At 42.4% G+C, this 27,864-nt stretch overlaps 1 protein-coding gene across 1 annotated transcript in view; it reads right to left on the bottom strand.

Moving 5' to 3' along the window:
- CHN2 (chimerin 2) overlaps positions 1-27,864 on the bottom strand; it is a 505,884-nt gene that overhangs the window by 35,925 nt on the left and 442,095 nt on the right. The window contains exons 9-10 of the mRNA XM_030202483.1: positions 23,847-24,020; positions 17,680-17,757 (exon numbers count right to left, since the gene is read on the bottom strand). Of these exons, the coding sequence (XP_030058343.1) occupies positions 17,680-17,757; positions 23,847-24,020 (252 nt within the window). The remainder of the gene's footprint in view (positions 1-17,679; positions 17,758-23,846; positions 24,021-27,864) is intronic.

Genomic DNA, 27,864 nt, shown 5'->3' with positions numbered 1-27,864 from the left:
AAGGGTATTGGAGGCAGGGATAGGCCCCTATGGCGTCTCGGATCATGCATTTGTGTAGTGTTCCTTGGACTATGGAGACTTGGGAGATAATCATTTTGCTTGGCATTTCCCCCAGAAATTGTATTGGGATTCCAAGTGTAGGGAACACTTACTGCGGAAATGGGAAGGATATCAGTTCATAATGAAGAATTTAAAAATCAACCGATTTTGTACTGGGAGGTGGCCAAGGCAGTACTGCGGGGGGGGGGGGGGGGGGGGGGGGAATCATGGCGTACTCGTCTTTTAAGAAGAAATCTAGAGATAGGGAGATTCTAAGGTTGGAGAAACAGTTATCTAAAGTCAGAGTGCAGTATGGTAGGAATCCGACTGCTCAGACCCAAGGCTCGTTGATTGCGTTACAGGTCACCTTAAATGAACTTTTGCATGAAAGAGCAATGAAATCAGTGAAATACTATAAATATCAGCTCTTTCTACATGGAAATAAATCAGGGAAGCTCATGTCTCATCTGATAAAGCAATCGGGGGGATCACGTAATATTGTTCAAATAGAAAAGGAGGATGGGGTATTAGTGCGTAAGGATAAGGAGATAGCATCTGTGTTTCAGAAATATTATCAGCAATTATATGGGCGCCCTTTGGAGCAGCCTATGGATGGTACTTTATATTTGGACAATCTAAAATTGCCAGAGTTACATGAGAGGGAGGTGAGCAAACTTAACCGGCTGATCACAGAGGAGGAGGTGGCCCTAGTAATTCAGCAGAGTAAGCTATATAAAGCACCAGGACCCAATGGTTTTAAAGCTGAATTTTACAAATTATTATCCCCAACAATATACTCTACTTTACAAGCTTACTTTACGCAGTTTGTGGTGGAAGGCGCTCTCCCGCAATCGCTGCAGTTGGCTCAGATAGTATTGTTGTTGAAACCTGGGAAGAATCCTGAAAAGGCTCCTTTGTATAGGCCTATTTCTCTGTTGAATATGGAAACGAAGTTGTTTGCGAAAATTCTGGCCAATAGGTTAGCTAAGGTGCTCCCAAAGTTAATATCGGAACAGCAAGCAGGATTTGTTACTGGATGCACAGTGGCGTGCAACGTGAGGAAACCTTTAATATCCATGGAGCAGATAGAGAAGGTAGGTACACCCTCCTTGTTAGTCAGCTTGGATGCCGAGAAGGCATTCGATTGGGTGTATTGGGACTTTCTCTTTACAGTTCTACAAAGATATGGGTTTTCCGTTTTTTTCTTGGACGCTCTCCGCACGTTGTATAGTTCCCCCAGAGCAAGGATCCAGGTAAATGCGGTTATTTCATCGGAGTTTGAGATACACCGAGGAACTAGGCAGGACTGCCCTTTGTCCCCTATGCTTTTTGTACTATCTATGGCTCCTTTGATCAGGGATATCATGGGGAATCCTACTATTAAAGGGCTAAACATAGGCCCTCACGTATTTAAGATATCGGCATTCGCAGACGATTTATTAGTACATATAGTGGACCCTCAGGCTTCTTTGGAAGCATTAATGGAATGCTTCGTGGAATATGGTGACTTTTCAGGTTTTAGATTAAACTTAGATAAATCTCTCGCTATGCCCACGGTGCTGGCTGTTCGGGAAAATTGGGTAGGGCCTTTTCCATTAAAGTGGGAAACCACATCATGTCAGTATTTAGGTATTCAATTGCCACGTTGTACGGGGATGCTTTATACAGTAAATGTCTCAGAGTTGTTAGATTATTGTAAGTCCGTGTTAGCCAGATGGCAGCAACTTCCTCTTTCGATCCATGGGAGAATCCAGTTGTTTAATATGGTATTATTTCCGAAATGGCTATATATTCTTCAAAACATACCAATTAAGCTACTGAAAAAGGATCTTCAATCACTGCAGCGGTTGCTGTCTCTCTTCTGCTGGGGAGGAAGGAAGCCTAGGATGTCTTTTAAGCAGCTATTAGGGTCCTAGAAATATGGGGGCCTTGGCCTCCCTGACATATTGTTATATAATTATGCATGTTTGCTTCGTCACTTGGGAGACTGGGTGTTGGAGGAACAGGGCTTCACTCCAAGAGAATACGAGGCAGCGTTCTATGTCCCCTGGCATGTGAATTCCCTGTTACATTGTTCACAGGATTCCCTCCCGAAATGGGTACGGAACAGTGGGGTATTTAAAGCGTTGCGGCTATCTTGGCGGTTTCCGGTGGTAAAGTTGGGAGGCCAGTATGACATTTCAGATCAACTTCCGATTGGAGGAAATATACACTTTTCCCCAGGGAGGGATAACGCTAGTTTCGTACGTTGGGCGAACAGGGGAGTCTCCTTGTGAAAGCATGTCTTGGATGCCGAGGGTAGGCTGCTGTCTTGGGAAGTTTTGCTGGAGAAAGGGATAGCAGAGCAAAGGGACTTGTTGGCATATTTTCAGTTACATCATTATATATCTTCGTTTGATCGAGGGTCGCTTGTTCCATCCTTAGGAGATAGACTGCAGGAGTTTTTTGAGAAATTTCGAGAGGGAGGTCTTTCGGTTTCTGGTCTGCACAAAGCTTTGTAGATGTTAGCTCAGGTAAGGCCATATGATGAACTTATTGAAAGGTGGAATCGAGATTTTGGAAGAGTAGGCATTGCTATAGAACCGTTAAAACTTATTAAGCGGATCTCTGAGATATCAGTGAGTGTTGAGATGAGGGAGTGTCATTTTAGAATGATACATAGGGCGTATTTTACTCAAGAGCGCATGTTTAAGATAGGGGCAGTAGGTACTCCGGAATGTCAGAAGTGCAAGCTGGGGACAAATTCTTTTTTCCATTCTTTTTGGGAATGCGGAGGGTACAGGCTTTTTGGAAAGCTGTATTGGCATATCTGGGCAACTATGGAACGCACTACCGAAGGCCATAAAAACAATGCACGACCTAACAATCTTGCGAAAATTACTGAAAACTGACCTATTCAAGAAGGCATACCACAACAATTCATCTTAAATACTAGACAACTAGACTTTACATGAACTAGACAAAACAGAATTCCCTACACTTGACTGACAACCTTGCTGCTACTAATGAAAGTTATGCAATAAGCACTACCACTTTATTTCTCAATTCTGAATTGAACTTTTTATAGATGACTATCTAACTTATGTTATAAGTTCTTCTATCACTCAGGAATCTCTACGCAATACCATATTGTATTATACTTTACCATGTATGCGCCTTAATGTAATACCATTTGTAATTCTCTACCCGGAAATGGCGATCGCCATTACGGCATAATGTAAGCCACATTGAGCCTGCAAATTGGTGGGAAAATGTGGGATACAAATGCTACAAATAAATAAAATAAATAAATTATTGGGTTGTGTCGTACCTGCCTCTCTGGCTGTGGTACTTTTAGATCAGTATGAGCTTTTTCACATACGCAATAGGTCACATGCCTTGTTCCTTAGGAAAGCGGGGGTTCTGGGCAACAAAGTGATATTGGGTGTTTGGGTTGGGGAGGATGCACCATCATTTTAGATGTAGAGAAATCGATTGCATGCTCTGATGCTCTTGGAGTGACAACAGTATGCTAGACAAACTCCTAAAAGATTAAAAATTTTCCATGCAGTATGGGATGTGTATATTGGGGCCCTTCTGCATCGGACCAGGAGTCTGTTATTGAATGAGGCTTAATCTGTGGTAAAAGACGGGGTTGCGATGCTCCATTGGTGTTTGACTGTGAAGATTAAGGAAGAAGGCAATCAGGTGGGTCCTGCTTTAGGTGAGGGTCCCTCTCATACATTTTTTTTTCAGGGGAGGATAGGGGGAGGTTGGGAGGGCTGGTAGGGTTGTATGTCATCGCATTGGTGATAATTATCCGTTGAAAGAGGAACAAAGGTGTTCTGGATGGACTAAATGTACCCAATATTTCTGTTACATGTTGAATGGGTTAAAGGTCATGTTGAATGGGTTAAAGGTGTGTGGTCATCCTTCATTGTTGTTTCATGAATATGCATAGGGGGATGGGGGGTAGGGGGAAATAAGTATTGGAAAAGATGAACATCTCATGGGTGTTATCTGGATTGTTACTTGATTGTTTGTTCAATAAAAATTGTTTAAACATAAAACCAATATATGCATGAACAATTTACACCAGCTCTATGCTGATTTAAGCGAATGCACCTAAAACACAGGCGCATTTTTGACCTGTTCAGCTAGTATTCTATAAAGGAAAGTTGGCACCTACTTGCCTTGATAGAACAGACTCCAAATAGAGCTGCCCTTGTAGAGGAAAATTTTATATTTTGTGTCAACAAATTTACCCTACCAAACTTGCAGAAACTGCAGGCAAAAAGCTATGGACATGTGCGCCTGCTCAAAAGCAAGTGTCAATGTTTACACATATGCCCTATTTATTAAACATTGTGTGGAAACTGCGATTCTGTCTGTGCTTCATCCCAAACATGTTTACATCCGGGTCACATAAAAGTATGCATGTTCTTGTCACGTATGTAACCCATGGGATAATTTTATGAGAGACCTTTTAAATATGTAAAATAGGGTTTATGTGTGTAAAAGTCCTTTATAAACTACCCCCATAGCATTCAACTATCTATGGATAGGAAGTTAGATGTTTATCGGGCACCAGTACATATAACTTCCTTTGAAAACTGAACCATATATGTGTATGTGTGTAAATATCTGTATCTCTTTCTTGCTCTCTTCTCTCTCTATATATACCTCCCCCCCCCCCCCCGATATTCAAAGCAATTTAACCTGCCAGATACAGCACTGACCGGTTAAATAGCATATTGATGCCTAACCATGGATATTCAGCAGGAGATAACCGGTTATCTCCCGCTAAATACCTATGGTTAGCAGCTAGCTGGTTAGGCGCCGATATTCAGTACTTAACCAGCTATGTTCAGTGGTTAAATCAGGCTACATAAATAGCAGGTCTATCTTTAACTGTTAAAACGTTAACCTGTTAACGCTGAATATCAGCTTAACCAGTTAACATTTTAGCAGTTAAAAATAACTCCAGACATTCGATGTCGGTTGATGGAAATGGCCCGGCATTGAATATCTGGGTCTAACGCATGTGGCAGACAGCAAAAGTGCTGCTTGCCACCAGGTGAATATTACACCCACTGTGTTAAAAAAAATACTATACATGGCTTGTTTTTTGCATAACTTTGTCAAATTTCAATAAAATGTGGGATGTATCATCCTGAATAAATTTACAATAAGCCTACACTTGCACTGGTCACCTCACCTAAACAATGTCACTTCACTACCTGGTTCTTCAACTGTTACAATGTTTTCTTCAGTGCAAACTGATCAGGCTCTGCTGCTTCCTGACTGGCGATCAGTTGAGCCCATTTCTGGCAATTTCTAAAAACATATTCTATGCTTACCCTGTTCCACCTCTTTTTTGAAAACTTTGCACCAGTCTATGAGAACCATAACCTTTCTCCAGATACAAATTTTTAAAATAAGAATCAGATTCTCCTAACTAAAAACCATGGTAATTGTTTATGTTTAAAGCAAAATGGTGTCTGCACATATTATGATGATAATCGCTAGGTGGTGGTGATGCCATTTAGGTGAGGTAGCCAGTGTGAGTGTAGACTTATTGCAAATTTATTCAGGATGATACATCAAAATGTTTTTTGAAACTGATCAGGTTTTGACAGAGTTATGCAGAAATCAGCATTGTGTGTGTGTGTGTATCTATCTATATATACACACACATACATACCCTTATCTATTTAGAGAAATAGAAATATATAAAGAGAGAGAGAGAGAGACAGCACAACTGCGCGGCACATTTAAACCTCAATATGTTGTCATTTAGTCATTACAGAGTGGGCACATCCTGGAGGGAGTGGAAAACATAAAAAGGTTATGCAAAAGTTAGAAGAATAGTCTAATGTTTGTCAGTTAAAATTTAATGCAAAGAAGTGCAGAGTGATGCATTTGTGGCACAGAAATCCAAGGGAGCCATATGTGCCAGGAGGTGAGAGGCTGAAATACACAGACAGGATGCAAACAGAGGATGTCTAATTAGAAAATAGATGGTTTAAAAAAACACAAAAAACTTAAATGGCTGCATGTGTGTTGATGAGTCGAGTGGCACTTAGACGGTGACTCTGGCTGTGAAGAACTAAGGCCGGTACCAAGGCAGACTTATATGGTCTGTATCCTGTATACAGCAATCCGGTTTAGGATGGGCTGGAGAGGGCTTTAACAGCAACTCCAGTAGCTGGAATGCGAGGACAGTGCCAGACAGACTTTTACATTCTGTGTCCCACAAATGACAAGATGAATTTGGATAGGCTAGATTAGGCTTCGATAGTAACTCCAGCAGTTGGAACGTAAGGAGAGTGCTGGGCGGACTTCTACAGTTTATGTCCCAGAAATGAAAAAGAAAGACTATGATCAAGTATTTTATATCCCATTCATTGTTGGTTTAATCGAGAATTGATAATGAGCATGACTGTTGGGCAGACTGGATGGACTGTTTATGTCTTTATCTGCTGTCATTTATTATGTTACTATGTTACATCATTATATGTTGATGGAATTTGGTATCAGGGCATTATTCCACATACTGTATTGTCCCTCATTCTCTAGCAAAAGGCCATGAAGGTGTTAGCTAAAATGTCAAGGAGCTATATATATCTACACATATATATCATCTGTATACATACAGCTCGAATCCAGGTGGAAGGAGGATAACCAGTGGGACACAGTCACACCAGGGTACAAATTATATCACAGTGACAGTGTGGATCGAATTCCATGTGTAAAGGGGAAAAGGATAGTGATAGAAGTGTACTACCGTCTGCCTGGCCAGGATGAACAGAAAGCTATAGAAATGTTATCGGAAATTAGGGAGGCTATCAAACTGGGCAACACAATAATAATGGGTGATTTCAATTACCCTGATATTGAATGGGTAAATGTAACATCAGGGCATGCTAGGGAGGTAAAATTCCTTGACGAATCAAGGACTGCTTTATGGAGCAGCTGGTACAGGAGCCAACAAGAGAAGGAAAAATTCTAGACCTAGTCCTTAGTGGAGCACATGATCTGGTGCAGGAGATAATGATGATGGGCCGCTAGATAACAGTGATCATAACATGATCAGATTTTTTTTTTTAATTCATTATTTATAGATTTCAAAATATACATTCACATAAAATAAATGTTGGAAAATCAGGAAATACAACAAAAGAAAACTTCTTTATCCTTTACACAGTCAAGGATTGAATAGAAATAGCATTGTTACTTAGTCCACAAATAATGATCAAGACACAAAGCAATTAAATAAGAAAAAATTAAGAGAAAAACTCTAAATAAGGTACAATGAGAAAGTAAAGTCCAGGTCCCTGCCAGCGGTTTTAGCTCCTTTCTGGTGCTTTCGAGGTTGCTTCGCCACAGCTTTCTTTAGCAATTATAAATTGCCTCAATTTGTCTGGGTCAAAAAATACATAATGAGCCATATTTCAGGAAATAAGAAATCTACATGCAAATTTCAGTTTGAAAGTGCCACCTAATGCGAGAATCCGAGGCCTTAGCCCCAGAAATTCTCTCCTCCTTCTCTGAGTAGATTTGCTGATATCAGGAAACACTTGTATCTTTGAACCAAAAAATTGAGCTGAAGTAAATCTGAAGTATAGTCTAAATACGTTATTTCTGTCGGTTTCGAAGGCAAAAGACGCAAGGAGAGTCGTGCGTTCTGTAATAGCTTCTAAGGATGTTTCAAGAAATTGTGTTAAATTCAATTCTGGGGCCTCCACCGAAGATGTTTTAGCTCCCGTAATATAGTAAGCTTTTACAATTGGAGGCAAAGCTTCTTTTGGAATTCCCAATATATCGGGAAAATATTTACTTAGCATTTCCTTTGGAGATATCAAAGGAGTCTTAGGAAAATTTAAAAATCTTAGGTTATTACACCTGAGTTGATTATCAAAATATTCAATTTTCCTTTGTGCATTGTCTCTTTCAGTCACTACATTACCAACAATAGTTTGGAATTTCTTAATCTCAAGTAAATTTGACTCACTCTTATCCTCCTGCGTTTTGACTCTTGATTCCATAGTCTGCTGTTGTAATTTAAGATCTTTTACTTCAGTATTAAATGAAGTCGAGACTTGAAGCAGAGACGAATTCAAAACCTGGATTGCATCCCAAAGGGCCTCAAGGGTAACGACTGCTGGTCTTGATCTCACGCCGATTCCCACAGGCGGAGCCACCAGGATGGGGGAAGGCGAGGAATCGACACCTCCCGCCCTCCCTTCTGATGTCAAACCATCCGGCGTCGAGTAGCCAACAGGGCCGCCACTAGTCTCAGAAGACACCGACTGAGGCTCTCCCATAGGTCCTGATTCTCCGCCCGGTCTCGGCGGGGCTGTCTGATGGGGCGGGCTCAACGACACCACCTCCGTGCTAATATCCCCCGGATGTTCTGGGGATCCAACCAGGGTAGGGATCTGGACTCCTAGCATCTGAAAGCCGAAAGCTTCCAAAGTCGGCTGACGGAGCGTTAAAGTATCACCGGGGCTAGGAGTGGCTTTAGCCCCAGTTTTCCCCTTTCTTTTCCCCATATCAAGGGTAAAAGAAAGAAAAACGCTCCGAAAAGTGGCTTGAGATTCGGGAACATTCAGGCAGCACTCCTTCTCACGGACGCCATCTTGATCTGCCCGCATGATCAGATTTAATATTAACTTTGGAGTAAGTATACACAGGAAATCCAATACGTTAGCATTTAACTTTTAAAAAGGAGACTATGATAAAATGAGAAGGGTGAAAAAAAAACTTAGAAGAGCAGCTGCGAGGGTCAAAAATTTACATTAGGCGTGGATGCTCGAAGCTCAGGCTAAATATATTCCATATATTAAAAAAGGAGGGAGGAAGACCAAAAGACAGCCGGCATGGTTAAAAAGTGAGGTGAAGGAAGCTATTAGAGCTAAAAGAAAATCCTTCAGAAAATGGAAGAAGGAACTGACAGAAAATAATACGAACCAACATAAGGAATGTCAAGTCAAATGCAAAGCACTGATAAGGAAGGCAAAGAGGGGCTTTGAAAAAAGATTGCATTGGAGGCAAAAACACATAGTAAAAAATTTTTTTAGGTATATTAAAAGCAAGAAGCTGGCAAAAGAATCAGTTGGACCGCTAGATGACCAAGGAGTAAAAGGGGCAATCGGGGAAGACAAAGCCATAGAAGAGAGATTAAATGAATTCTTTGCTTTGGTCTTCACTGAGGAAGATTTGGGAGAGATACCGGTACCAGAAATGGTATTCACAGTTGAGGAGTCAGAGAAATTGAATGAAATCTCTGTAAACCAGGAGGATGTAATGGGGAAATTTGACAAACTGAAGAGTAGCAAGTCTCCTGGACCAGATGGTATTCATCCCAGAGTACTGATAGAACTGAAAAATGAACTTGCGGAACTATTATTAGTAATATGTAATTTATCTTTAAAATCGAGCATGGTACTGGAAGATTGGAGGGTGGCCAATGTAATGCTGATATTTTAAAAAGGTTCCAAAGGGGAATTCGGGAAATTATACACCGGTGAGACTGATGTTGGTGCTGGGCAAAATGGTAGAGAGACTATTATAAAGAACAAAGTTACAGAGCATATTCAAAAGCATGGATTAATGAGACCAAGCCAACACGAATTTAGTGAAGGGAAATCTTGCCTCACCAATCTATTATATTTCTTTGAAGGGGTGAACAAACAGATGGATAAAGGTGAGCTGGAGAAATTGTGTATCTGGATTTTCAAAAGGCGTTTGACAAAATACCTCATGAAAGACTCCAGAAGAAATTGGAGATTCATGGGATAGGAGGTAGTGTCCTATTGTGGATTAAAAACTGGTTAAAAGATAGAAAACAGGGTTAAATGGTCAATATTCTCAATGGATAAGGGTAGATAGTGGGGTTCCCCAGGGGTCTGTGCTGGAACCGCTGCTTTTAAACATATCTATATAAATAATTCCCACCTTCAACGTTCTGAAGCTCACTTCGTGCCACTGAAGCCTGCCCCTGAAGCCCCCCCTGTAGTGTTTGTAGGGTCTCATCACCAATCATAGCCCCGCCCACCCCCACATAATTCGCAACTCCAGCGTTCTGAAGCTCACTCTGTTTCACTGAAGCCCTGAAGCCCTAAAGCCCTGTAGTGTTCATAACCTCACTCAGCACCACTCATACAGCCGCCCACAGCCCCGCCCCTCGCACGATACCCTCCCCCACTGCCAACACCAACTTTGCACCACCCCCCCGCCGATGACCCTCCCGCCGCCAACCCGCTGTCACCTACCTTTGCTGGAGGGGGACCCCAACCCCCTCCAGCCGAGGTCGTCTTCTTCCTTCAAAAGGTTTCCTCCTGTTTCTGACGTCCTGCATGTTGTACGTGCAGGACGTCAGACTCACAGAACGAAGGCTTGCTGAGCTGATCTTCATTCTGTGAGTCTGACGTCCTGCACGTACAACGTGCAGGACGTCAGAAACAGAAGGTGAAAGCCTTTTGCATGAAGAAGATGACCTCGGCTGGCGGGGGTTGGGGTCCCCCGCCAGCAAAGGTAGGCGACGGTGGGTTGGTGCGGGCGGGTCGTCGGCAGGGGGAGGGGGTCATAGAACAAGGAGCACAGCGTGTCAAAATCAAGCAAACTGCAGATTGAACTTAATCTGCACAGGAAAAAAAGTACAATTTTCATAACGTGGGACATCTTAGGAGCAGAGGTTTGTGATGAGTCTGTGCCCCACTTAGGTAACACATTCTGTTGTAACTGTTCAAAGTTGTTTTGAGAGATTTAGGAGAACAGAACAAAGTCTAGGGGAGGGGTCCTGGAACTCGAAGGGGAGGGGGGAGGAGGAGGAGGAGGGGGGGCCGGTGCCCTGGAACTCTGAGCACAGGGAGGGAGGCGGGGTGCCCTGGAACTCTGAGCACAGGGAGGGAAGCAGGTAGAGGGACATGGAACTCAAAGGGAAGGGGAGGGGTGCCGCCATGCAACTCAATGGGGAGGATTGCCTGACAACACACAGAGGGACGGAGAGAGGTAGGGATGGGGCCATGGAACCTTGCTAGTGCCCGTTTCATTGCTAACAGAAACGGGCCTTTTTCTCTAGTTTATAAATGATCTAGAGATGGGAGTAACTAGTGAGATAATTAAATTTGCTGACGACACAAAGTTATTCAAAGTTGTTAAATCGTGAGAGGATTGTGAAAAATTACAAGAGGACCTTAAGAGACTGGGCGTCTAAATGACAGATGACGTTTACTATGAGCAAGTACAAAGTGGAACCCGAATTATAGCTATGTAATGCAAGATTCCACATTAGGAGTCACCGACCAAGAAAGGGATCTCGGCGTCGTTGATGATATGTTGAAACCCTCTGCTCAGTTTGCTGCGGCGGCTAAGAAAGCAAATAGAATGTTAGGTATTATTAGGAAAGGAATGAAAAACAAAAATGAGGACATTATAATGCCTTTGTATTGGTCCATGGTGCAACCGCACCATGATAAAAGGGATGGGACAACTTCCCTTTGAGGAAAGGCTGAAGCGGCTCCGGCTCTTCAGCTTGGAGAAAAGACAGCTGAGGGGAGATATGATAGAGGTCTGTAAAATAATGAGTGGAGTGGAATGGGTAGATGTGAACTGTTTGTTTACTCTTTCCAAAAATTCTAGGGGTCTGGTGTTGGGACCGCTGCTTTTTAGGAGTCATCGACTAAGAAAGTTATCTATAGTCGAAGAATGTCACAATCCAATCTTTCACTTAAGAATCAATATGCATTACCATAACGTATTCTTCTCTTACTTGTATGTATTCTTCTCTATCACATTGAGCCAGCGAATCGGTGGGAAAATGTGAGATAAAAGTGCTACAAATAAATAAATAAAATAAATAAGAAAGGGATCTCGGCGTCTTTGTTGATGAAATGTTGAAATGCTCTGCTCAGTGTGCTGCGGCGGCTAAGAAAGCAAATAGAATGTTAGGTATTATTAGGAAAGGAATGGAAAACAAAAGTGAGGACGATACAATGCCTTTGTATCGGTCCGTGGTGCAACTGCACCTTGATTATTGTGTTCAATTCTGGTCGCTGCATCTCAAAAATGATATAGTAGAATTAGAAACGGTACAGAGAAGGGCAACGAAAATGATAAAGGGGATGGGACGACTTCCCTATGAGGAAAGGCTGAAGCATCTAGGGCTCTTCAACTTGGAGAAGAGATGGCTGAGGGGAGATATGATAGAGGCCTATAAAATAATGAGTGGAGTGGAATAGGTAGACGTGAGGCTGAAGCATCTAGGGCTCTTCAACTTGGAGAAGAGATGGCTGAGGGGAGATATGCTAGAGGTCTATAAAATAATGAGTGGAATGGATAGATGTGAATAATTTGTTTACTTTTTCCAAAAATACTAGGACTAGGGCATGGGCGTAGACTGGGGGGGGGACGAGGGGGGCAATGCCCCCCCCCAAACGACAACAACGTGATGACTGGCGCTAGCAGTAAAAAACCAAAAAAACAAGCAGGCACGCGCTCATCTCCATCCGCTTCGCTTCCCTGCCCTCTCTGTCTGCATCCCGCCCGAAAGGAAATGACATCAGAGGAAGGGACGCAGACAGAGAGGGCAGGGAAGCGGACGGAGACGAGCGTGTCTGTCTACCCCCTCTCTTCCTCCCTCCCTCAGGTGCAGGCAGCAGTCTTCTTCAGCTTTTCTGTGTTCCTGGCAGCGGTAGCGACGTACACGCTGCCTTCGGCTCTGCCCCGAAGCCTTCTCTTCAAGTTCCTGTTCCCGCATAGGTGGGAACAGGAACTTGAAGAGAAGGCTTCCAGGGCAGACCGAAGGCAGCGTGTATACGTCGCTACCGTTGCCATGAGCACAGAAAGGTTGAAGAAGACTGCTGCCTGCGCCGGAGGGAGGAAGAGAGGGGGTAAACGGAGTCACGATCCTGGACCTCGCGCGCGGGGGGGGGGGGGGGGGCAGCAGAGGGAAGATGGATAGAACTGGGGGGGGGGGGGGGGGAGCAGAGGGAAGATGGATGGGACTGGGAAGGGTGGGGAGCAGAGGGAAGGAGCAAGAGATGGATGGAACTGGGAGGGGTGGGGAGCAGAGGGAAGGACCAGGAGATGGACTGGACTGGGAGAGGAGGTGAGCAGAGGGAAGGAGCAGGAGATGGATGGGACTGGGAGAGGAGGGGAGCAGAGGGAAGGAGCAGGAGATGGATGGGACTGGGAGGGGTGGGGAGCAGAGGGAAGGAGCAGGAGATGGATGGGACTGGGAGGGGTGGGGAGCAGAGGGAAGGAGCAGGAGATGGATGGGACCGGGAGGGTGGGGAGCAGAGGGAAGCCTACTGGAAAGAACACTGCATAAAACAGAAGATACTGGGACCAAAGTGAATAGAAAAACTAAATGATCAGACAACAAAGGTAGAAAAAAGTATTTTATTTAGAATTTATTAATTGAAATATGTCAGCTTTTTGAAATGTGCATCTGTGATATTTTGCCTGTAAATTTCAATTCCTTCCTCCATATTAGCATATTCATTTGCATATCTATATATGCAAATGAATATGCTAATATGCTGCGCCCCATCCTTTGCCCCCCCCCCCCCCCCCCCCCCCAATGAAACAGTCAAACTACGCCTATGGACTAGGGGGCATGCAATGAAGCTACAAAGTAGTAAATGTGATACAAATTGGAGAAAACTTTCTTCACTCAATGTGTAATTAAAGTCTGGATTTCGTTGCCAGAGAATGTGGTAAAGGCGGTTAGCTTAGTGGGGTTTAAAAAGGGTCTGGACGGCTTCCTAAAGGAAAAATCCATAGACCATTTTAAATTACGGAATGGAGGAGTGGCCTAGTGGTTAGAGCACCGGTCTTGCAATCCAGAGGTGGCTGGTTCAAATCCCACTGCTGCTCTTTGTGATCTTGGGCAAGTCACTTAACCCTCCATTGCCTTAGGTACAAACTTAGATTGTGAGCCCTCCTGGGACAGAGAAATATCCAGTGTACCTAATGTAACTCACCTTGAGCCACTACTGAAAAAGGTGTGAGCAAAATCTAAATAAATAAATAAATTGACTTGGGAAAATCCACTGCTTATTTCTGGGATAATCATCATAAAATGTATTGAGCTTTTCTGGGATCTTGTCAGGTATTTGTGACCTGGATTGGTCACTGCTGGAAACAGGATGATGGGCTTGATGGACCTTTGGTCTGTCCCAGTGTGGCAATACTTATGTACTTCACAACTACTTGTATGAGAACTTCCAGATGGTGCTGCAGAGGTGTTTAGTAAGGACCATAGATCTTTTCAAAACTTTGATGATTAAAATAATCACAATTGCTCAGTGCCTCATTCATAACATCTTCCATCAGAATCCATTCTTAATCTCTTTTTTTGCAGGCCAGCAGCTTCCTCCTTCCCTCTAGCCCCTCCCCTTGCCTCTTGTTTTCTGCCTTCCAACCCTCCACCCCACACACTCCTCTCTTAATCGACCTACCCATACCTACTGTTCCCTCTTTGTCACAACCCCTCACCTTCCCCTTTTCCCTTTCTGCTCTCCACTGATTTCAACCCTGTGCTCTCCTTTCTCCACTCCTGACCATCTCTCTTCCCCTGCTGTCCCCAAACTTCTCTATCATCCCTTTATTACATTCTCCTTTCTCTTTTTACCCCTTCTCTCTATCTTCTACTTCTGCCTTCTACTTCCTCCCTCTGCCCTTTCCACCTTCTCACCCATACCAGTGCTCCCAACATGACCTCCTCTGTCTTTCCTACATCCCATAGGCTTAACATCTTTTCCTGTTCCCCTGCACCCCCTCACCTTGTTCACAATGCTAGTCTGTCTCAGTCCCCTCACCTCCAGTAGGCTACTTCAGAGACCTCAATCTGGTTAAAAAACAAAACAAAAACAAAACAAAGATAAAAGCTATCCATAGGACCTTCTACCTCCTGTAGCCCTCTGAGGCTCAGTAGCTCTTCAATGGCAGGTCAGTTGAGTGATTACAGCAGTTTTGGATAAGGCAGAGGGAAGGAGTTTAAGTGTGCATGCTGCTGTTCAGGAGACTTTCAAGCAAAGCACAAGGCTATGGCAATTTCCAAAAGCCCTTTACCAGGATAAATACAGATTTATCCCAGTAAGAGTTGCTAGAAAACTGCTCATCCTCAGCCTGGCTAGAAGTATGTACAGGTTCCCACAGTGTGTGTGCTTCTAGATCAGAAGTGGGTAACTTCGGTCCTTGAGGGCCGCAACCCAGTTGGGTTTTCAGGATTTCCCCAATGAATATGCATGAGATCTATCTGTATACAATAGAGGCAGTACGTGCAAATAGATTTCATGTTTCATGCATATTCATTGATGAAATCCTAAAAACCAGACTGGGTTACAGTCCTCGAGGACTGAGGTTGCCCACCCCTGTTCTAGATAGTTAAAGAGATGTTATTGAGAGCATGTATCTGACATTTCCGAGATATGCACTATTTCCCAGCCAAAGTTAGCCCATAGAAAAAGAGAGCATGAAGACAACTTCAGTACACATGTGTCATGCTAATTTTCAGAAGGCATGTGCTGAAGGCAGACATGTACTTTCCAGCAGGACAGTCTGAAGAAGTACCCCAGAACGAAATGTGGACATGAACAATAGGGTAAAATCCATTCAAGTTTTTTTAAACATGCAGATAGTGCAAAATACTATGGGGGGAATTCTATAACTGGGTGATTCAATTTAGGTGCCCAAATTATGCAGGTTATGAGCCTAATCTATAAGATCACTTATGCATGTGAGTGTTCTTATAGGACACTAGTGTAAGTTGACATCTATATGCTTGCATTTACACAAGTCCGCTTATGTCATGTCAATAGCAGGCCTAAATGCATGTGCCTAAATGTAGCACTGTAGTTGTAACTTGCAGTATACTGTAAGTTACATGCATAAATGTTTGACTGCCTAGGACCCCTTTGCATTTACACGCTAAGGCAGTTTTGCACGTGTTACAGAACATCACTGAGCGAACAGCTGGCACTTACACACATAACTGTAACAGTCATGCACGTAAACACTAATATTCTATAACATACATGTGCAATTGGTGAATAACTTCAGGCAACCTGTTATAAATGAAGGGGCAAAGGGATAATTCTATACATGGGTGCCTCCAAGTAGGTGCCATGAAGTTGTGTGGTAGGTGCCTTAGAGGGCGACCAAAACCGGGATTCTTAGTTTCGACCAAAACTGAACCATCAAACTAAATTTGCAGTCTGGTTTTGGCTGAAACAAACTGGACCCCCCCATGCGATGCGCCCTTGCCCAACCCCACTTGCGATCATTCTCAGCACTTCTGCCCACCCACCACCACCCATCACTTGAAAGCCTTCCCTGGGCCTACCTTTAAATCCCCTGGTGGCCTAGTGGCTCTTCAGGGCAAGAGTGATCCCCAGTCACTCTTGGCCCTGCTGATTCTGCTGCGGGGGGGGGGGGGGGGGGGGTGTCCCCTTTGGCCATTTAGAAATTGGGAACAGCAAAAGCAGGGATGACTGGAGAATAGAACCAGCATAAACAAGAGCAATCTCAAAATGGCCGCTGGACCCTCTCGAGGCAGTCTGCAAGGCTACCGTGGAAAGTCCCAGCAGCCGTTTTGGCTGCAGAACCGGAAGAAGCAAGAGTGACTGGGGATTGCTATTGCCCTGAACAGTCGCTACATCAAAGGAGATTTAAAGACAGGCCCGGGGAGAGCCTTCAGGTGATGGTTGGTGGTGGGTGGGCACGGAGTAATCATGAGGGGGATGGGCAGGGTGCATGAGAGTTATCACACGGGGAGGGGGGGGTTCACTTTCAGCTGAAAATGTACTGGCATTTTCAGCCAAAACCCAAACCCCGGATTTCTGGTTGATTTCAATGCCAAAACTGAAACCAAAATTTGGTCGGCCTCCATTCTATAATGGAAACTAGGCACCTGGGTTCTGTTATAGAATAAAAGTGTAACCTGGTATTGGCACATCTAACAGGTGCCTGCAGTTACACCAGCCATCCAACTTCTGTAAGTGTGGGCTCCTAGGTGCAGCAGTCGTAACTTACAGTATTCAGCAAGTTATGAGCATAAGTAGAAGTCCCGCCCATACTCTGCCTCTGTGTATGTCTCCTTGCAAATACCTGCTCTGTAAGTTAAGTGGGTATTTGAAGAATAGTTCACATTAATTGATTTGATTTGCTTACTTTATTTATTTTTTGTCTATTAGATTGTAAGCTCTTTGAGCAGGGACTGTCTTTCTTCTATGTTTGTGCAGCGCTGCGTATGCCTTGTAGCGCTATAGAAATGCTAAATAGTAGTAGTAGTAATAGTTCTTAGGTACCTTGCTAGCACTTACACGGTTATGTGCACACACATGCATATGCATATAAGTGTCAACATTCTAAAGACACACATGCATATGCATATAAGTGTCAATATTCTAAAGATGCTTTCTTTTACTATGTAAGCCACACTGGATCTGCTGTATGTGGGAAAGAGCGGGGTACAAATGTAATAAATAAATAAACATTTATGTGTATAATGTGTGTAAACATGGGTGTCTAGGTTATAGAATTGTCCTTCACTTGAATAAAGTTTCTCTTCAGTTGCCAATAAATTTGCCTTAGAACATTCCTTACCCCCTAGATCAGATAACTGAAAATGCGTTGAAGTGCAAAGCATACCTCTATCAAAGGCCATCTTGACATCTTCAATATGTTCAGTAAACCCTGAGACTCTGTAAAGTCCCTCCGACTTTAAACCTGTGAACAGCAGCAATACCAGAATAAACACATAAGCTTAAAATTGTTCAAAAATAATTATTCTCTGTCTGCAGTGACTTCACATTTCCTGGATGCTAGAAGTGGTAGATGCAGTAGGGCATGAAGAACAGGCACATTAAATCCTTCAGTTTTAGCTCTAGAATGGCTTGCATTTCCCATCAATAATTTTATATTCCTATTACCAGGGTTTAATTTACCCACATTCAAGAAGACTATTGATAGAGCAGAATATAAATTTTAAAATAAATTATATATATATATATACAGTGGTGTGCTGGAGCCGGCTCTCACCGGTTCTGCAGAGCCGGTTGTTAATTTTTGAACAATTTAGAGAGCCGGTTGTTCTGCTCTCAGCTGCGACTTGAATGGGTTTTTTTTCCCACAAATTACAGCAGGAGGCTGGAGGCACGCATGCCCAAACACACCAGCTGTCACCTGATATTGGTGCATGCGTGGTGTGTGGCAACCCTGCCTCCTCGTGCTGCACTGCAGGAAAGAGGTTCGTGTCCGAGTTCCTGATTCTCTCTCCCCTGCTGCTGCCCTTCCCACTGCCCCATGCACTGAACTTTGTTTCTTCCCTCCGTATCTGCTCCCTCTCCCTGCCTCCCTCCTTCAACCTCACCCCCCCATCCCCCGCCGCAGTTTGACCGGATCGTTACTTAATTGCAGGCAGGCAAAGGACACTGTCGGGACCAAGGAGGCAGCCGATCTACTCCAGGGTAAGAAAGGAAACCAATTTGTTTAATCTTTGTTTTCACTCCCCCCCACAGCTGTCCTCTAGTGAACCAAACAAAGCAATCAAACCTACGATCTGCTGCATCCACATTCTCGTTTTTTTTTTTTTAATTCTTGGTCCATCTGTAACAAGTCTAAAGCTGTTTCAATTGGATAGGCAGTGCCTTAAAAGGTGGAGGACAAAAGTTTTTGTTTCGTTTTTTTTTTTTTTATACTTATTGGACAGATTTTTTATTTATTTGAAAGCTTTCCATATAATATAAATATCATGAAATAACAATTGAATATCACTAAAACATCTTTAAAAATTATTATAGCTGGTAGAAATAGCAATCTTAAACTTTGTATTTTGTGCTCATTTTTCTACACTAAAAAAAAAAATAATAATAATAAATACATTGTCTGTATACAATACAGATGGCCAAATTTCAGTGAGGATTTCCTGTTTCCTGATGGGTTCACCTTAACTGTTGTTGTAATCTACCTTGGGAAGCCTTGTGTTATAAAGATGATGATGGAATATATTGAAATTAAATGGAAGTAGAATTAAACTCTCTTTTCATTGGGGCACATGGAATCAGATCTTAATCTGTTTTGTAGAAGTTTACCTTTTAGATACACAAATGGATTATTCTGTTTTGAACATGTTTCAGGGGCAAGTGGTTTTATTAGTCAAAATAAAAATATTTTGTTTCTTGCAGATTTCTTTTGTTTAAACATAAATAGGCCATAAGCCCCTAATGCAGCCCATTGGTTTTCTTATATTTAGTTCTTGTGATAAATTATACTGTGTCAAAACTGAAAACTCTTGTCTCTAACTGGTCGATAATAAAAGGAGCTCATTGTGAACACTATCCACCCTAAAAGGTTGTTTTGTGGCTGTACATGAAGAATTATGATATTGGCTAAATACGTGTATGTGTGTGTCCCTAGTCCTGCATCCTAAATTTATATAATCCTTTCAAGAAATCCAGTTAATCTTTTAACTTATTAGTGGAGCATAACCGCAGAGTCATCGTATGGTCGCATCTTCAATATCGTAATACTAGTGCCCATCTAAGGAACAGCCAGGTTATTTTGAGTTAGTCTTCACTTGCTTTCCTTGTGCCATCACTATCCAGCAGGTAGGCAGTTTCTTAAAAGATGGAGGATAAAGGATTTTTTTTACATTAAAAGAAGGTAAATTTGGATGTAAGGATTGTTTGAAAGCACGCTCCCTCCCCGGGTATAGCCAGCTCTGCAAATTTTTTTTTTTTTTTTTTTTGGCGGGGGCGCAGAGGTGGACGGGGGGGGGGGGGGCAAAGAGGTGGGGGGGGGGGGGTGCAAAGGTGGACCAGGGAGAGAGCCTGTTGTTAAAAATTTACCAGCACACCACTGTATATATATATATATACACACACAAAAATTAAAACTGCAGAAAACTGTTACTAGCTAGGATTTTACTTTAACAGGAGCTATTAAATATTTGCTGACTATTTCAGTACATTTAGAGAAGGAAATGCCAGCATTTTGTTGACATTTACTGCCACTTCTTCTAGACGAAACTACCTACATGTGACAAACTGAAAATGGCTGGATTAGTTGATACCTGATGAGCTTTCTGGAGTCGTATTAGTCACAGAATTGGGAACCTGACACAGACTAACACTGTAATTTATATAATAATATGTAATTATATATTTATGCTATACCTGGACCAGCTTAAGTAGAGCATTGTTTTTCTATTCTTATAAATAATTTTGCTGTACTTCCTGATAGTATTCAGGGGGTAGAAAAACACAAAAACCTATTCTCTAAGGCTGATTGTTCAGGGTAAAGTACTGTGCGCATTTGGGAACTTCTGAATTGGGGTGAGGAATGCCATACAGAGAGTCTCATCCTTCCTATTCTTCTATCATTGTTACCACCTCCTCTCCCTCCCCCCCTCCAATTGAACTGCCCTGTTCTCAATTAATATTATCTATTAAAAATATAATAGTCTCAGGATAATGTCTTGTCTGTCCGTTTTACCTAGATTGTAAGCTCTTTGAGCAGGGACTGTCTCTCTATGTCAAGTGTTCAGCGCTGCGTGCATCTGGTAGCGCTATATAAATGCTATTAGTAGTAGTAGTAGTATCTATTTTTTCTTATTATTTGTTTGCCACTCACCACTCTTCCTTGTGTTTAACGTAGCAACTGATGTCAGATAAAGACCAGCATGATCCATCCACTCCCCAGGGTTGTAACTGATGCCAGTGCAGTCTCCTCACCTTCTATGCTTCTTTTTATTATGTGTGGAAATGCTCTATACTGTTATTTCATCTTCATGCCATATGTGAAAACCTCTGTTTTTATCCCATGCCTTTTAAAATTCTGTCACTGTTTTCGACCCCACCACTTCCTGTGGAAGAATATTCCAGGCATCCACCACCCTCTCCATGAATTTCCTGCTGTTGGTTTTAAGTTTCCCTCCAACTTCATTATCTGGTTCTACAGCCTTTCTGTTTTTGGAAAATGTTTTGTTCCTTTCTACCTCTCAAGAATTACAGCATCTGATATCTCCCCTGCAGAATATACATATTCTCACGTTTCTTCTCATATGTCTGCCAGCACAGACCCCAAAACATTTTGGTCACTTTCCTCTGAACAGTTCTGAGTCTTTTTACATCATTGGAAAGATTTGGCTTCTAAAACTGAACACAGTATCCAAATGCAGTCTCAATGACTTGTACAAGGGCATTATCATTTCCTTTTATCATCTGGTTATGTCCCTCTCAACACAACCAAGTATTCATCTGGCCTTGGCCACCGTCTTGTCATATTGTTGCACCACCTTCTCAGAAATTATCATCCCAATGTCTCTCTCCTGGTCTGTGCATATCAGCCTCTCACCTCCTGCCATATAGAGCTCATTTAGATTTTTGTACCTCAAATTCATCACCACACATTTCTTCACATTATAGCTTAACTGCCAAGCATTAGTCCAAGCTTCTAATTTTATAGATCAGTTCTCATGCTTTCCACACCCCCCGGGAGATCCACTCAGGCTTATTTTCGAAAGAGATTGCCGGCGATCTTCCGACACAAATTGGGAGATCGCCGGCGATCTCCTGAAACCGGCCAAATCGGTATAATCGAAAGCCGATTTTGGCCGGCTTCAACTGCTTTCCATCGCAGAGCCAGTGAAATTTCAAGGGGGCGTGTTGGTAGGGTAGTGAAGGCGGGACGGGGGCGTGCTCACGAGATGGCCGGCTTCGCTCGATAATGGAAAAAGCCAGGCTTGACGAGCACTTCACCAGATTTACTTGGTCCCTCTTTTTTCACGACCAAGCTTCAAAAAGGAGCCCCAACTGACCCCCGGAGGGAATCGGGGATGACCTCCCCTTACTCGCCCCATGGTCACCAATCCCCTCCCACCCAAAAAAAAAATCGAAGTGCTCGTCAGGGATGTCCTAAATCAAAACTATTTTTGCTCAGCTTTTTCAGTAGTACCAGTGGGATTTGAACCAGCCACCTCTGGATTACAAGACCGGTGCTCTAACCACTTGGTCACAGCTTCACTTACTTGGATGTCCCTCCCTTTTGATTATGCCCCTTCAGGTCTCTCTCAGCCAATCACAGACAGGGGTCTCTCTCAGACACTCACAGACAGCTAAATGCGCTGTGATTGGCTGAGAGACCCTGTCTGTGATTGGCTGAGAGAGACCTGAAGGGACATAATCAAAAGGGAGGGACATCCAAGTAAGTGGAGCTGTGGCCAAGTGGTTAGAGCACTGGTCTTGTAATCCAGAGGTGGCTGGTTCAAATCCCACTGGTACTACTGAAAAAGCTGTCCCTGAGGAGCACTTTGATTTTTTTTCCACTTTTTTTTAAGCCGGCCATCTGTAAACCCGGCGATCTCAACATTTGACCTAAATGTTGAGATTTAGCCGGCCCCAACTGTATTATCGAAAGAAAAGATGGCCAGCCATCTTTTTCGATAATACGGTTGGTACCGCCCCTTTGTGGGGTTGGCCCCGAAGATGGCCGGCGCCGTTCGATTATTCCCCTCACTGTGTTGCCAATCTTTGTGCTGTCTATGAAAACTAATTATTTTCCTTATAACCACTCAGCAACATGTCTCACAAATATATTGAACAGATTTGGCCCCAGAAAAGATCCCCGAGGTACTCCACTATTCACCTTTCTTTGGAGCAAATTCCATTTATCACTACTCTCTGTTGCTTATCAAATCCAGTTAACCATCTTGGGTCCTATCCTCAAGCCACTCAGTTTATTTATAAATTTTCTAAGAGGAACAGTATCAAAGGCTTTGCTGAAATCTAGCACTCCATAAACAAAATGATCAGCAGACTGAAAACAAATTGTAGAAAGTAATGTTTTTCATGCGGCACCTCATTAAGCTGTGAAATTTGCTGCTGGAAGATGTGCACAAAGCAGGTTTGAACAAGTTCCTGAAGGAAAAGTTCAATAAAAATTATTAGCCAGGTAGACTTCAGAGAGCCACTGCTCATCCCTAAAAATGAGCTATGAGAAATGGATTTAGCTTGCTGTGCTTGATGGACCTTAGTCTGAATCAGCATAGCACACCTTTCTGTACTGTGGATTGCCACTGGTCCATTTACAGAGGCTTCAACTGATCCAGCTGTGAGTTTGATTGTGGGTGCTAAGAAATTTAGGCCTGTCACCTCTATTTTGTGTCAATTATTTAGGCTGCTTTTAGAAAGCACAGCTTGCTTTAAGTTGTTAATACTAGTGTTTAAATGCCTGTATTTGAAGTATCCATCTTACTTGGCTGCTCTGTCGAAGAATTTGAACATAGCCAAGCTTTGTACTCTAGGAATCAAATGCTTCTTGTGGTTCCACTACTATCTGGCACTACAGCTGGAAATAACAAAATGGACAGCTTTCAATTTGTGGAATTCTCTCCCTTTAAGAGATGAATCTTGCTATGTTAAATATGAGAAACAGGTTAATATCCTGCATTTGTGATGCATTTCGCATCCTTGTATGGGGTCAGATCAGGGGACAGAAATTGCTAAGTTAGAAGGAGGAGGAATGAAGAGAAGGATGTTGATGGTGGGGAATGTAGCAGGGTGATTATAACTGGAAGTTGAAGACTGTTTGATATATTGAATTGATGGGTTTTATTGTAAAACCCGCATTGCCGCATTGAGCCTGCCATGAGTGGGAAAGCGCGGGGTACAAATGTAACAAAAAAAAAAATTGGATGAGGTAGAGGCATCATTATGTAATGGATGTATATTTGAAGCTTTTTTTGTAACAGCTGTGATATATTTCAAATGAAAAACAGTATATCAAGTTTTAATAAGTAAAGCAAACATTTGTAGTACCTCTTCCTTCAATCTCTCGAATGCAGATATCCACAACCATAGGCCTTTGTGTATTGTGAGCCTTCACAAGTGTGGTCAGATCACAGCTGTATACTTTCTTAATCCGCTTGAGGTCTGGTTGACAGTCATTCGGCACATATTTGGAACATTGCTTATGTACATTCAACCCACAATCTACAAGGAAAGAGAGATCATTATCACATATGCACTGTTTTTTGTTTTTCACCAGACCAAGACATGCCCTGCCTTTTTATTTTCTATTATCTCCTGTTTCTCTCTCTTCATATGGACCATGTACCAGGGGATGGAGAGGAGGTATCTCTGAAGGCTAACCCCAAATCTCATGAATTCCTTTAAAACTACTTAATCATAAGTCAGAAGCAGGCTTGAGAGAGATTGCGTGCAATAAGTGTGCAGATAGCATACAATCATTGGTTGAGGTGAAGACCAGTAATCAGATTTGGAAAAATATGTGTGTTTATGGGGGTGGGGTATACATACATGCACACATATACACTCACTTGCACATCATGGTGTTGCTATGTTCAGGCTCTAAGTAGAAGGGAAGGCAATTGTAGCAGTGACCTCTGCTGGCTCCAAAGCAGCTCTGTGTGGGGTCAGCCTTAAGTACACATATTTACACAGACATGCGTATGTTAATTTTTGTGTCTATATTTAGATAAAACAACCTTACTGAAACTTCAGAAATATAAAATCTTGACTTGGGATTGAAATATTGTACATACTGGGGAAAGAATGAGCCTTAGCCAATAAAGACATTTTCTAAAATATCCTTCTTTCATCTTTCACAGCTGTTGTTGACCTTTAAGTGACTATGAATAAATAGCTGCAACAAAGATTTCCAGGGTTCATATTAGGAAGAAAACACAAGGATAATTGTTTTCCTCTTTTCTTGTCCTGCGAGAGTAAATGGATGCCCCGTTTACTGCCTGTAATGTCTCAGGACAGCGATTACACTGGAAGCATACCCCTCACTCTGCACAATTTCCTGTAGCTGTCTAGAGGAGAAATTTTTGCAGTCATAACAAATCACATTTCCAGGTGAAAAGTAGAGATCCCGTGACTTTGGGCAAGTTACTTAACCCTCCATTGCCCCATGTACAAACTTAGATTGTGCACCCTCCAAAGACAGGGAAATACTGCTGTACCCACATGCGACTTGCCTCAAGTTACTACTGAATAAGGCTTGAGCCAAGTCTTAATAAACAAAATATGTCAAAAAGTAGCTGGCTAGGTGGAAGAGAACAAACAGAATTGCCGATGTTTCTGCAATAAATGTGTTGTGCTGATTCAGAGAAAGGCAAAGTACCCTATGAAGTATGAGTCCGGTATGTTCCACATAAAGTTAATCCTTCCATGATCCTCCAAGAAACTGAAGTAAATCACTCGATCAACACCTAGTAATAACCATCCAACTTTAGAAAGCTCAGCAAAGTAACCAGAGATGAATTATTAGTCAGCAAACTTTCCATGAGCTTAATCAAACATTAAAATCCTTTTCAAGTGAGTTCAAACATACTTCCTTCTAATCTTTATGGAGAAACCTTTTTCCCATTCATGGCTCTAGATTCAAAGTTGTCTTGTAAGGCTCTGATAAGAATTTTGAGGGTGATTCTACAACAAAGCACCTAATAAAGGTGCTGATTATGGTGTCTATTTTAAGCTTACTCTATAACGAAAAGTAGGCGCCTACTTTTCTTTATAGAATAGTAGCATAAGTGGCTGAAAACATGCTTACATTTAAGATGTGATCGTTTAACATCAACCTTATAGTTGGTGTAAATGTCCATGCCTGGATTTTAGCACAAACACATATAAATGATAGAACTTTATAATTTCCACACATGTTGGTATGCTCTGTCCACGTTTCACCCAAGTGCACACCACTGGCAATGTATACACTAATGTTTCCCAAGTCCAGTTCTTGAGTACCCCTTGCCAGTCAGGTTTTTAGGATATCCACAATGAATATGTAAGAACTTGATTTGCACGCACTGCTTCCATTACATGCAAATCTCTTTCAGCTTTAAAAATTGCTGCTCTGAATAGACCAGAACCTCCTCATGTCCTGATAGGTAAGCACCTCCCCCCCAACAAAACTCCCCACTCCTGGCACCTACCAGGGATTTCCCAGGTGGCTAGTGGTGGTTGCTGGAGCGATCTCAGGATGCTCCTGATCCATGGGTGCTGGAGTTCAAAATGGCCCAGGTTGAACCCCAGCGGTAGTCTTGCAATATTATTACTAAGATCAATCACTAAGGTACACAAGTCTCTCTTCCTCCCCAAACTCAATGCCAAATGTAACCACTATGGTTATTTTTTTTTAATTACCTAGGTGCTCCAGGGGCTTGGGACAGACTCTGGGAGCCATTTAGAGTGAGCCCCGTGGTGTTTGTGTGTTTGGCACGATCATGACCGTTCTGGGCAGATAGAGCAGTGAGGGAGCCCAGGTAAGCAAAGCAGGCAAAGCCTTGGCTGTATTTGCGACCCTGCAGAGCTGCTGACGTCGGTGGACATGTGTGATGATGCAATATTAGCGGCCACGTCATCCGCAGGTGAAGCAGGGGAGGCCCAGTAAGCTCCGGGGAACCCCTGGACAATAAAAACAGCCCTGGACAGACAAATTTTAATTTTTAAAGTACTGTACTGGGAGAGACTGGCCAAAACCCAGACTGGTTCAGGAAATTGCAGGCATAGTTTTAAAGTGCAGATCACATTAAATCACGATTGCACATGCGAGAAAAAGCCCGTGCTTGGAGCCTTAAGATTCCTGGGAGCAAGGAGGCTCAAAGGGGACTGAAAATGGTGCTATTTATCACACAGATGCCCTAGAACAAAGGGGACCAGCATGAATACTGGCTCCTTTATAAAAGTTAAATGTGTACATTTTTAAGGTCCAAAATTATTTTTAAAAGCCATTTTGGAGGTGTTTGAAGGTCCCAGAAATGTGCTGGCTGGTCACTAAGAGGCAAGAACGTTGCAAAAACTTGCATTTAATGAAAATAGCACAGAGTTAAATACAAAAATTCTAAGTTAAACCCAATGTTCCCCTGTAGCCAACCTGAGTTAATGTTGTTTAGATCAAAAATGAATTTTTAAAATAGGTTTTTTTAAAAATGTGTTTTAAAAACGTGGAGTGAAACAGTGCTTTGGCTGTTTGTAAGAAAGCTTCTGAATGGCTTGCACAAGTCAGCAGAGGAACCTTGATGCTGGCAGTTAGAATAGTGAGACAGAGGAACAGTTGGTCAGTTGGGACCAGAACAGAGAAGTGAAAGGTTGTGTACTGAGAGTGAAGTACCTTTGAAAAAAAATTTTTTTTAGTAACAAATTTGACTCTAAGAAGGGTTAGAAGTGTGTGTGAGTGAAGTCTTTTTAAGAGCAACAATAATTTTAAAGACAAATGGAATTTTGTCTAACTTGAATGTGTGAAATTTGTTGCGTGAGAATAATTAAAACTATTTAAGTAAACTACTAAATAATATACACAAACTTCTAACCCTTCTTAGAGTCAAATTTGTTACTAAAAAAAAATTTTTTTTCAAAGGTACTTCACTCTCAGTACACAACCTTTCACTTCTCTGTTCTGGTCCCAACTGACCAACCGTTCCTTTGTCCCAGCATTCTGTCAGCATCAGAACAGCCAAAACAGTGTTTCATACCACATTTTTAAAATACATTAAAATACATATTTTAAAATGTAATTTTTGATCTACACACTATTAACAGGGACTCTTTGCTAAGATGCGCTAGCTCTTTAGCTCGCGCTAAAAATCTGCTGGAGCTAAATGCTGAGATGCCCATAGGAACATAATGGGCGTCTCAGCATTTTGCCCCAGCTGATTTTTAGCGTGAGCTAAAAACGCTAACGCACTGTAGTAAAAGAACCTCTAAAGTTGACTGCAGAGGTACATTGGGTTTATCTTTAAATTACCATGTTTTAACTTAGATTGACTGTGCTATTTTCATTAAATGCAAGTTTCTGCAACATTCTTGCCAC

Source organism: Microcaecilia unicolor, chromosome 1, assembly GCF_901765095.1.
Source record: "Microcaecilia unicolor chromosome 1, aMicUni1.1, whole genome shotgun sequence".
Taxonomy (NCBI): domain Eukaryota; kingdom Metazoa; phylum Chordata; class Amphibia; order Gymnophiona; family Siphonopidae; genus Microcaecilia; species Microcaecilia unicolor.
The sequence above is the reverse complement of the archived record's forward strand: the minus strand, read 5'-3'. Positions and strand labels throughout refer to the sequence as shown.